This window comes from Coregonus clupeaformis, unplaced genomic scaffold (assembly GCF_020615455.1).
Source record: "Coregonus clupeaformis isolate EN_2021a unplaced genomic scaffold, ASM2061545v1 scaf0114, whole genome shotgun sequence".
In the NCBI taxonomy this organism is placed as follows: Eukaryota; Metazoa; Chordata; class Actinopteri; order Salmoniformes; family Salmonidae; genus Coregonus; species Coregonus clupeaformis.
Window position 1 is genome coordinate 405,363 of NW_025533569.1, and position 12,713 is coordinate 418,075.

At 44.9% G+C, this 12,713-nt stretch overlaps 1 protein-coding gene across 2 annotated transcripts in view; it reads right to left on the minus strand.

Moving 5' to 3' along the window:
- The window catches only part of LOC121582925 (spondin-1), a 139,466-nt gene that overhangs the window by 104,974 nt on the left and 21,779 nt on the right, over positions 1–12,713 (minus strand). For both annotated transcript variants that reach the window (XM_045213486.1, XM_045213485.1), the window contains exons 4-6: positions 10,785–10,858; positions 9,984–10,106; positions 3,100–3,248 (exon numbers count right to left, since the gene is read on the minus strand). In XM_045213486.1, coding sequence (XP_045069421.1) covers positions 3,100–3,248; positions 9,984–10,106; positions 10,785–10,858 — 346 coding nt within the window. The remainder of the gene's footprint in view (positions 1–3,099; positions 3,249–9,983; positions 10,107–10,784; positions 10,859–12,713) is intronic.

A 12,713-nucleotide genomic window follows, 5' to 3' on the forward strand; every position in this document is an offset into this window, starting at 1 on the left:
GGGCTCCATGCAAGATCTCACCTCGTGGAGTTGCAATGATTATGAGAACGGTGAGGAATCAGCACAGAATTACACGGGAGGATCTTGTCAATGATCTCAAGGCAGCTGGGACCATAGTCACCAAGAAAACAATTGGTAACACATTACGCCGTGAAGGACTGAAATCCTGCAGCGCCCGCAAGATCCCCCTGCTCAAGAAAGCACACATACAGGGCCGTCTGAAGTTTGCCAATTAACATCTGAATGATTCAGAGGAGAACTGGGTGAAAGTGTTGTGGTCAGATGAGACCAAAATCAAGCTCTTTGGCGTCAACTCAACTCGCCGTGTTTGGAGGAGGAGGAATGCTGCCTATGACCCCAAGAACACCATCCCCACCGTCAAACATGGAGGTGGAAACATTATGCTTTGGGGGTGTTTTTCTGCTAAGGGGACATGACAACTTCACCGCATCAAAGGGACGATGGACGGGGCCAAATCTTGGGTGAGAACCTCCTTCCCTCAGCCAGGGCATTGAAAATGGGTTGTGGATGGGTATTCCATCATGACAATGACCCAAAACACACGGCCAAGGCAACAAAGTCCTGGAGTGGCCTAGCCAGTCTCCAGACCTTAATCCCATAGAAAATCTGTGGAGGGAGCTGAATGTTAGAGTTGCCAAACGTCAGCCTCGAAACCTTAATGACTTGGAGAAGATCTGCAAAGAGGAGTGGAACAACATCCCTCCTGAGATGTGTGCAAACCTGGTGGCCAACTACAAGAAATGTCTGACCTCTGTGATTGCCAACAAGGGTTTTGTCACCAAGTACTAAGTCATGTTTTGCAGAGGGGTCAAATACTTATTTCCCTCATTAAAATGCAAATCAATTTATAACATTTTTGACATGCATTTTTCTGGATTTTTTTGTTGTTATTCTGTCTCTCAGTGGGTCACCATGGGATCTGGTGACAGCCAATCATGTTTACTTTTCCCAGCGATCTCAACTGAACACCACAGGCTACATAAATCGCATTGCTCTCTCCTATGCCATGTAGAGTACTGTGCAATATTCCATGTAAGATTTTCACACCTCCTTCGGGAGAAGGTAATGGTTTGATCCTGTTGCTTTCTACCTGGTTTAAATTTAGGTCTGTTCAGTGGGTGGGGGGGATTGGATCGTTTACCACCCCCCACTGGGAGAATATGCTACAGAGAGCTACCTAGAATAGCAATGTAAGCCTACTGTAATAGCTAACACAAGTGGGTGAATAGAACTATCAACCATTTTTATGTCATAAATTATCTTGTCACTCAACAGTACTGTAACTACTCTGCACTGTAGGGTTGACACCAACCTTGCTTTGCGTCCGTCTCTCCATAAATCCTCTATTTGCTCTAATCGTTTGGATAAGGTCCAGGAGGACTGATACAGATACTATAGCAGACAGTATTGAGGATAATACAGCCTTGTGGATAGGTGGCGGTGATGACGCACAGAGCCCAGCTCTCACAGTGTGCTCTCATTATGTGCTGTGACTCCAGGTCTTCAATATTACCCTACAATAATAAATACACTATGGGCCCATCTGCTACAAACTAGCACAGGCTATTTAAAGAATGACAGAGAGAGAGAGACAGCGAGAGAGAGACAGAGAGACAGAGAGAGATTTTGTACAGAAAGAAAAGAAGAGAGAGAGAGAGAGAGAGAGAGAGAGAGAGAGAGAGAGAGAGAGAGAGAGAGAGAGAGAGAGAGAGAGAGAGAGACAGAGAGACAGAGAGACAGAGAGACAGAGAGAGATATTGTTCAGAAAGAGGAGAAGGAGAGAGAGAGAGAGGGAGAGAGAGGGAGAGAGAGGGAGAGAGAGCGAGAGAGAGAGAGAGAGAGAGAGAGAGAGAGAGAGAGAGAGAGAGAGAGAGAGAGAGAGAGAGAGAGAGAGAGAGAGAGAGATTGTACAAAAAGAGGAGAAGGAGAGAGAGGGGAAAGGTTTGGAGAAGAGAGTGGGAAAAGGACTAGAAACAGAGGGAGTGGGAGAGACATTGAAATATGGTGTGAAACTGAAACAGAGGAAGATTTTTACTAGAGGTAAAACTGCTAAACAATATTTTCATATTTAATATTTATTGAACAAGAGAGGTGCCAGAGCTCTCGTACCTACCAACATGAATGTATCTATTAACCTTGCATGAATGTGAATTTCCTAGGATTTGAGGTCATCACCTTTTGCAAGGGACACAGACCATTAAGCAGACCATTAAACAAAATGTGCATTGATACTTAGAGTACAGATGTTCGTCTCTCATTTAGGTAATCGCCTGTGGAAATCATTATGCAAAAAGTATTGAATGCTTCACCACACTTTGGAAAACATTCCATGTTCCAATTCCATGGCTTTATACTGTAAATACCAAGCAGACACTATCTACTGTGAATATCCAAAGGACGTAGATAACGCAACAGTGTCCACCATGCATTTCACAGCTGTGAAGTATAAAACCACATAAAGGGGCAGGTTGAGAGACTTACTGTATGTATTTAATTACAGTACTCTGTAGCTCAAGGATCAATCAGAATGCCTACTGAGATATGTAAACGCCATTACTTACTGTAGTGATATCACAGCCACCTGGATTATCCAGAGAGTAGAGCCACTGGCTGGCCCATATAGATATAATTACTAGAATGGGAAAAGCCCCTCAAACCATGGCAAGTTGAACAATGACTTGGATGGTTAAAATTATTTTTATGGGCTTGCCATCCTTGCCATCCCTAAAAGACTAATAGATCCTCCACTGCAGTAGCAATAGCACTACCAACATGTTTATAATGGATTCTCAAGCTCTCAACCACATTTGAACAACATTGCATCCCCACTCAGAATACAATGCTCGTCAGGACTCCATGTGAAGACGCAGTGAAGCATAATTGGAGAGTGATCCGATCATCTTGGTCAGATAAAAAGTGACAAATGTAGGGGCCTTAACCCAACACCCTGCAACATCAGCAAGGGATTCAGATCTCTTGGTGTAACGGATAAGGTGTTGGCTTGTCAATCGCTGGACTCTCAAACGTGCTGCAATATCAATAGCAGGTGTACGTACATAAGGCCATGCCAAGTCTTACCTTCTGCCTGATCTCTTCCTCCATGGAGACAGGTGATCCCAGCTCGGCCACCTTCTTGATGCCCTCGCTGGCGTAGCCACCATACTCCCACAGCACATAGTTCTTAGAGTGGGACGCTCCGATGATGGCCGACCAGTGGTTAGCACGCCCTGGTGAGATTAAGAAACAAAACAACAACAGAATTATCATAATCTCTTACTATCCAGGAGGCAGGTTGGCCAAACATTTGTTCCAGTAAAAGGTTTGCACTTATTCCCATTCCGCAAGGCATAATATATACAGTTGAAGTCGGACGTTTACATACACCTTAGCCATTTTATTTTAAGAATGTGAAATGTCAGTATAATAGTAGAGAGAATGATTTATTTCAGCTTTTATTTCGTTCATCACATTCCCAGTGGGTCAGAAGTTTATATACACTCAATTAGTATTTGGTAGCATTGCCTTTAAATTGTTTAACTTGGGTCAAACATTTCGGGTAGCCTTCTACAAGCTTCCCACAATAAGTTGGGTGAATTTAGGCCCATTCCTCCTGACAGAGCTGGTGTAACTGAGTCAGGTTTGTAGGCCTCCTTGCTCACACATGCTTTTTCAGTTCTGCCCACACATTTTCTATAGGATTGAGGTTAGGGCTTTGTGATGGCCACTCCAATACCTTGACTTTGTTGTCCTTAACCCATTTTGCCACAACTTTGGAAGTATGCTTGGGGTCATTGTCCATTTGGAAGACCCATTTGCGACCAAGCTTTAACTTCCTGACTGATGTCTTGAGATATTGCTTCAATATATCCACATAATTTTCCTTCCTCATGATGCCATCTATTTTGTGAAGTGCACCAGTCCATCCTGCAGCAAAGCACCCCCACAGCATGATGCTGCCACCCCCGTGCTTCACGGTTGGGATGGTGTTCTTCGGCTTGCAATCTTCCCCCCTTTTTCCTCCAAACATAACGATGGTTATTATGGACAAACAGTTCTATTTTTGTTTCATCAGACCAGAGGACATTTCTCAAAAAAGTACGATCTTTGTCCCCATGTGCAGTTGCAAACCGTAGTCTGGCTTTTTTATGGCGGTTTTGGAGCAGTGGCTTCTTACTTGCTGAGCGGTATTTCAGGTATGTCGATGTCGATATAGGACTAATTTTACTGTGGATATAGATACTTTTGTACCTGTTTCCTCCAGCATCTTCACAAGGTCCTTTGCTGTTGTTCTGGGATTGATTTGTATGTTCATCTCTAGGAGACAGAACACGTCTCCTTCCTGAGCGGTATGGCGGCTGCATGGCCCATGGTGTTTATACTTGCGTACTATTGTTTGTACAGATGAACGTGGTACCTTCAGGCGTTTGGAAATTTCTCCCAAGGATGAACCAGACTTGTGGAGGTCTACAACATAAATTCTGAGGTCTTGGCTGATTTCTTTTGATTTTCCCATGATGTCAAGCAACAAGGCACTGAGATTGAAGGTAGGCCTTGAAATACATCCACAGGTGGTTGAAAAACAAGTTTTAATGACTCCAACCTAAGTGTATGTAAACTTCCGACTTCAACTGTATATAAGTAAAAGTTAATTGTATGTGTAAAAAAGTGAAAAAGTGTAATTAAGATGAATTTAAGGTTACGAAATGTTCTGTTTCTTATTCACTTTGAAAATTACAGATAATGATTCATATGGAAGTACTCTACGTGACAGATCGTGACACAGTAATTATATTATTATATTACAGATTTTTTTACATCAGTGGCTCAGTACCTAACTCTCAGTAAATCTCTGTAGACCTTTAGGCTCGATTGAAATGAACAGGTAGATCTTAACACGCTCCTACAGGTTACCACTACTAACGGGAGATTAAATGCACCTGTGGGCTAAACTAAGCTTCATTGCAATGAAAACCCACAAGGATAAACCATCAGATCAGTTGATCTCCCGTTACCGTGTCAAGTGATTATGATACCAGTCTAGATTCTCTACTCCTGCCCCCAATGAAATATCGACCTATCAGTAGCATCGGAAAACTGTAAGGCTAATGAATGTAAAAATAAATACTTATTTGAGTATAAGAATATTAGGGTAGACCATCAACGTAGGTTTTCTATTCATACAACATGTCAGTTAAACAGTAGACAGTAGATTTGCAGTGGTAAACGAGGAAATACTTTATTTCAGTTGTACAGAATTATTGTCAAATAGATAAATTGCCGTTAGTCTGCTCATAAACTAGGACTAAGTTGTTCTGATGATAATACCAACCAGTGGGCGAAATAGTCTTGAAAAATGTTGGCTGCAATCAAGACTAAAAGATAACCTTGACATCGACGTTAGGGAGCAGTAAATCACTGGCCAATGTTGGTTGCAATTGAGATCAGTTGTGCGGGTGACTTTAGCGTGTATTGATGGTTTAACGAGAGATAAAATGGCAATAATCTGGTGGCTTTCAATGATTGCAATTGGCCCATACAGTCTATTGCAATGTTCAGTGAGAAACAATAATGATGTGTACAAGGCTATAAACAAGCAGGAAAACTTATATCCGGAGCCTGCTTTTCTGGTTACCGGCGATTTTAATTCTGCGTCATTAAGACACGCAATCCCCAACTTCCATCAACGAGTCTCCTTCGCCACTAGGGGGCGATAAAGTCCTAGACCACTGTTCTACCCACAAGCAAGCATACAAGGCCCTGTCTCGTCCGCCATTCAGCAAATCAGATCATGACTCCATACACCTGCTTCCTGTTTACAAGCAGAAGCTCAAACAGGAAGTACCCATGACTCGCTCCATTGAGAAATGGTCACCAGAATCAGATACTATGCTACAGGACTGCTTTGCTAGCGCTGATTGGAATGTGTTTCGAGACTTCGCCGATAAAATCAACAAGCTAACCACCTCCGTCACCAGCTTCATTAGGAAATGCATCTGCGACGTTGTCCCCACAGTGAAGGTTCGCTGCTTCCCCAATCAAAAGCCCTGGATTAACACCAAGGTTGGTGCTAAACTAGAGGACAGGGCTACCGCAGACAGGGATATTGCAGAAAACCCTGAGGCTACAGCTGAGGACCGGAAAAAATATAAGAAATCCTGCTATGACCTCCACAGAGTAATCAAACGAGCAAAAGGACAATATAGGAATATAGTGGAATCATATTACACAGGCTCCGACTCTCAACGCATTTGGCAGGGGCTACAGTCCAGTGCGGATTACAAAGGAAGACCCAGCCGTGATCTGCCCAATGATGCCTCTCTACCAGACGAACTCCATGCATTTTATGCACGTTTTGTCAATAACAACATTGTGCCGGCTGTGAGTGCCGCCACCATCGCTCTCTTAGGCCGACGTTAGTAAGGTCTTTAATCAGCTCAACACCCACAAGGCCGCGGGGCCTGATGGTATTCTATGGCGCGTTCTAAGAGTATGCGAAGAACAGCTGGCAGGCTGCTCTAGTAGCTGACCTCAGACATGTCTGGGATACCATCATTCCTGTTCCCAATAACTCTAAGGCTTCATGCCACAATGACTACCACCCTGCAGCACTAACATCTGTAATCATGACGTGCTTTGAGAGACTGGTTATGGCACAAATCGACTCCATCATCCCAGACACCCTAGACCCAGCTTCAAATGCCTCAGTGTCCAAATCACTAAGGACTTAAAATGGTCCACACACACCTCAGGAGGTTGAAAATGTTTGGCATGGGCCCTCAACTCCTCAAAAAGTTATACAGCTGTACCATTGAGAGCATCTTGACTGGCTCCATCACTGCTAGGTATGGCAATAGCACCGCCCGCGAGCGCATGGCACTACAGATGGTGATGCGGACAGCCCAGTACATCATCAGGGCCGAGCTCCCTGCCATCCAGGACCTCTATATCAGGCAGTGTGAAAGGAAGGCCTGGAAATGGTTAAAGACTCCTGTCAGTCAAGCCATAAACTGTTCTCTCTGCTTCCGTACGGCAAGCGGTACCGGTGCATCAAGTCTGACACCAACAGGCTCCTGAACAGCTTCTATCCCCAAGCCATAAGACTGCTAAATAGCTAGCTAAATAGCTAACTAAATGGCTACACTGACTATCTGAGTTGACCCTTGTGTTTTATTTTATTTTTGCACTGTCTCTATGCACACTCACAGCGCCCTCCCTACACACTCACGCGCACTGACACTCCAACACACACACAAACACTCACTTTATAATTTGCTCACACACACATAATATGCACATACATTTATCCTGACTCTACACACACGCACACCCACTCACATACAATCATAATATACACTGCTGCTACTCTGTTTATCATATATCCTGATACCCAGTCACCTTACCCCTATACATATCTACCTCCAACACTCCAGTATCCCTGCACATTGTAAATATGGTAGTGGAACTGACTTTTCCTGTATATAGTATGCTGACTTACTTTCTCCTGTTCTTCTTATTTATATTTCTCGTGTGTTTTTGTTCTACCTCGTGTTATTTGTAGTATTACATTGTTATTGATTACTACATTGTTGAGTTTAGAGCTTGCAAGAAAGGCAATTCACTGTTCAGGTGACATTAAAAACGTGAAACTTGAAACTTGAAATAGCATACTGAGTTTCCAACTATAAAGTCAAACTTTGCCTGCTGATGCAATGTATTGTCCCCTCTTCACTTCCCAAGGTCAAAGACCTCAGAGTGGATAATTGTATTCTTTATTGCTACAAAATAAACTAAAATCCAACTCACATAGATTATCAGAAAGTCTTTGTTCAGCAAAGGGAGGCTCTCTATCTAACCACTCAAATCCCTCCTGTCTCATTTCCTTTTGCAGTTTATAACACTCCTCTGGCATGATGGGGTGTACACACACACACACACACACACACACACACACACACACACACACACACACAAATAGGGGAAGGGGTCTAACTCACTAAAGTTAATCCCTCTATATCCGTCAGAACTGTATCCAATCTCAGTCATATACTCTGATGTTCCACAGCCTATTTTTGTCAGAACTGTATCCAATCTCAGTCATATACTCTGATGTTCCACAGCCTATTTTCGTCAGAACTGTATCCAATCTCAGTCATATACTCTGATGTTCCACAGCCTATTTTCATCAGAACTGTATCCTATCTCAGTCATATACTCTGATGTTCCACAGCCTATTTTCGTCAGAACTGTATCCAATCTCAGTCATATACTCTGATGTTCCACAGCCTATTTTCATCAGAACTGTATCCTATCTCTGTCATATACTCTTATGTTCCACAGCCTATTTTCATATTCTCTGCAAACTCCTTCCATCTCATTCTCTGTCCTTCCATCTCTTTCTCTTTCTCTCAGTCTAATAACAGTATTGCTCATATTGCTCATATTGCTCATATTGCTCATATTGCTTATATTTCAGCTTTGTGTGAGTCTGATAGAAATGCTATTGAGAATCCATATCCACAGTAGACATGAAATGACACTTGAGCTGTGAATCCCTGGATGTACATCAGATCCATCCAAACCACAGGACAATTCTCTGGTACACTTAGCCACCTGAATACCAGTCACGGCTATCTTGACTGGGCTCTCTCTACCTGTCTCTTTCCTAAGTCTGTCTGAATAGGTTCAGGTAAGCAGTACACAGATAATGGTTGAATAGCTTCTCAGTGGTGTATTACTTACTATAGTCACACATAGAGGGAAATAAAGCTGTGCATGTGACCATGGAGGGAGCGAGGAGAATAAAAAACCTGTTAGCCTGTTTTAGAGTAACCTTCAACATTAGAATGTATGTCATCGCCCCTTCACGTGTGCCTCAATGGACGCCTTGTAAAAATAGCAGCCTGACATTGTGCTGTATCTCTCTCTCTCCCTCTCTCATCTCTCTCTCTCCCTCTCTCTTCTCTCTCTCACTCCTGCCGCTAGCAATGAAGAAGCAGAATCACAGACCATCATGACCGTGGATAGCGTGTGAAAGCCATTGCTAAAACCTCTTTTAGCAATGGTTCTATCTGTGTTTGATTAACAGTTGTTATAGAAAAAACACAGGCGCAATTAACGAACAATTACCAGATACTAATGATGCTTGGGGAGGCAGTTGTAGATGGTGATCTGCTGTATGTATGTCAACCAGGGATGGTTACCTTGGCTATGACTTTGTGGTGGTGAGGAGAAGTCAATTCTAAAAACCACAAAACCAATTATGGGCTTCCTAAGACACAGAGTGGAAACGCTGTTCATGCATGCAGCGCTGGCTAACCCTATCTCCCCGTGAGTGTGTGGGGCTTTGTGCCCCCCCCACACACACACACACAGACACTCCTGTCTCTCCTAAGCCAATAAATTAGGGTGTCGCTCGATCTGCAGGTTTATCTTACTGTGGGATTCCATTCTAATCAGTATATTGATCTAGGCTGTGAGAGAGAGAGCGAGAGAGAGAGAGAGAGAGAGAGAGAGAGAGAGAGAGAGAGAGAGAGAGAGAGAGAGAGAGAGAGAGAGAGAGAGAGAGAGAGCGAGCGAGAGAGGAGCGTCTTAGAAGGAGGGCAGAGACCAGTAATCCCCATCTCCATTCACACCCTGCCTGCCGGGGAGTCAGGCTCAAGGTTATACAGTGCAGCACCACAGACCAAGGCCCAGGGCCAAGCTGGGGGAGGAATGAGACAGGGGCACACCACCCTGGGGAGAGGGTATCCTGGGGTGGCCATGGAGGTTGTAGTATCCTCAGTAGACTTTGATGCTGGGTACTTGAACAGTAGGGCAACTTTTTTTGTAAAGGGGTATTTTTGAGGCAATGGAGGCACCAACTAGGGAAGCCCTGGGGTGAATTGGACACTACTAAAGTAGTCTTTCAGGGATTAAATGGGGTATGTACCTGGGTAATTTGGAAGTTGTTATGGGGTACTTACGAGGGTAGTCTTTGGGGTGCACCTTCTCTGACCAGTTGCCGTAGAAGGTGACTCTGTACTTGGCCGTTCCACAGGCACAGCAATCCAGCAGAGGCCTCTCTGTGGTCTCCCCATACAACGACTCTGAGAAGGGAGAGAAGAGAGAGTGAGAGAGAGAGAGAGATAGAGGTTGATGGAGGAGAGAGAGTTTGACAGCAGAGAGAGGTATAGGGTTGTTATAGGTAGGGGACACAGGAGAGGAGAGGAGATGGGCTTATTTACTGTGGTTTGAAGCAACAGAATGAGGGGAAACAAGATATATTGGGCTTTCATATTGAGCTGTCTTTTGAAAATAAATTCATGCTACAGAGTCGCTATGAGAAGGTCACTGAGTTGAGAAATATGAGAAGTGCAGTTGCCTTAGATGTCCAATTTCTTCCACAACTGTGTGGTTGGCTCAGATGGAGAGGAGAGGATGCATATAGGCTCCTGATTTTGCCTGGTTATTTATATGATGATGTGGTGAAGAGATAGAGGAAGGGAGGGAGGGATGGTAGGGGGAGAGGTGAGTGAGGGAGGGGTAGGGGTGAGGGAGGGTGGGAGGGATGGCGGGAGGGAGGTGTAAAGCTGTTCTTTTGATCAGTCTCCGTAAGTTCGCTATCCAATGTCAGGCACAGCTTGGGAGATACAGCACAAGCGTAAAGATCCAGACCTAGTAAGGGAAGAGAGAGTAAGACAGGAGATATTGAGATATAGTAAGGGAGAGAGAGGAGTGGAAGATATGTAGCGCCCTTTATTGCGTATCAGTAATGGAGGACATACCTTTTTCACACATCCTCTTGGTGAGAGAGCCTTCATCCTGGAAGTAGATGATCCTCTTCTGGACAATGCTGGCCCTGCAGAGAAAGAAGGAGGGGGGAGGAGGAAGGGGGAAGGAGGGGAGGATGAGGGGATGAGGTGAGAGGAGAAGAGGGAGTTTCAGGGTAAGAGAAAGGAGATGAAAGGTTGGAAAGATAAAGCAGATGAAAAGATGAGGAAAAAGTGGAGATCAGGTGGAATAAGGGAGGAAAGAAGCAGGAGATGAGAAAAAGAGAATAGAGTTAAACACTCATACAGTACTTTTAGCACAGGGAGTCACCAGGGAGCATTGGGAGTAATGGTGAACTCAGGATGAATGTTGAGTGTCTGAATTAATAAAACCTTGGGAGGACATGTCTGAGGTCAGCTACTAGAGCAGGTGCTGTGTTATTCATCAATATGTTAATGTGATTCGAGACAGGTCTGAGATCAGCAACTAGAGCAGGTTCTGTGTTATTCATCAACATTTTAACGTGATTCCAGACAGGTCTGAGTTCAGCTACTAGAGCAGGTGCTGTGTTATTCATCAACATGTTCCTGTGCTTCCAGACAGGTCTGAGATCAGCTACTAGATCAGGTGCTGTGTTATTCATCAACATGTTCCTGTGCTTCCAGACAGGTTTGAGATCAGCTACTAGAGCAGGTGCTGTGTTATTCATCAACATGTTCCTGTGCTTCCAGACAGGTCTGAGATCAGCTACTAGAGCAGGTGCTGTGTTATTCATCAACATGTTCCTATGCCTCCAGACAGGTCTGAGATCAGCTACTAGAGCACACAGGGGAGCTGACTCACAAGCACTCTCAGACCGGAGGGATTTGCTAGCTCTTACAGAAAGTACTTATTAACATAAAGACTTGTATTTAGCAGGAGAGAGATGCGGTCGGAAAAGAGATTGAAAACCTAGAGAGAAAGAGAAAAAGGAGTGAAAAAAGACAGAAAGTAAGCCTCCCTTTTGAGAAACGATCAAGAGTGAGAGAGCACACACACACACACACACACACACACACACACACACACAGTCAGGCGAGAGGAACCACAGTGTGTCAGAGATAAGACTGAGTGACAGGCCAACAGTGAAGTTGAGCTAAAGTCCTGCTCCTGGTCCTGGCAGAGATACTGTTCTGATAGAGCTGTCTGAGGGCAGAGCCACTGAGTTCTGGGGGGACACAGGTCTTAGTGGGGCCTTGACATGCAAATCAGACACAAACAAACCCATTCAAGGGCCAGAAGTGGGCCGGCGTGAGGGCCAGAAACGATCGCAAACAAATTACTTTCAGGGCCCAAAAGCTGTCACTAACAAACTCCGTTCAGGTGCCATGCATTACAACAGACCTGGCTACCCACAACAGGCTGCAGGTTTCCATGGTGATAGTGGGCAGAGGGTAGCAGCAGGGTGCTAGGTTCTAGGCTCTGGACTGTCTGGTTCTGGTCCAGGTGGTTCCTGTCCAGCTGGACTATTTATGGAGCAGGAGTCCGAGCTGGGCCGAGCCCACTGCTGTCATTGTCCTCTCCCACAGTCACAAAAATAAAGAGAGAGAGAGAGAGAGAGAGGGAGGGAGGGAGAAGAGAGAGAGGAGATGTAGATGTAGAAGAGGACAGGTATAAGACAGAGAGGTTGGGCCTCCCGAGTGGCGCGGCGGTCTAAGGCACTGCATCGCAGTGCTTGAGGCATCACTACAGACCCGGGTTCGATCCCAGGCTGTGTCACAGCCTGCCGGGACCGGGAGACCCATGAGGCGGTGCACAATTGGCCCAGCATTGTCCGGGTTAGGGGAGGGTTTGGCTGGCCGGGATTTTCTCATCCCATCACGCTCTAGCGACTCCTTGTGGCGGGCTGTGCGCCTGCAAGCTGACTTCGGTCACCAGCTGGACAGTGTTTCCTCCGACACATT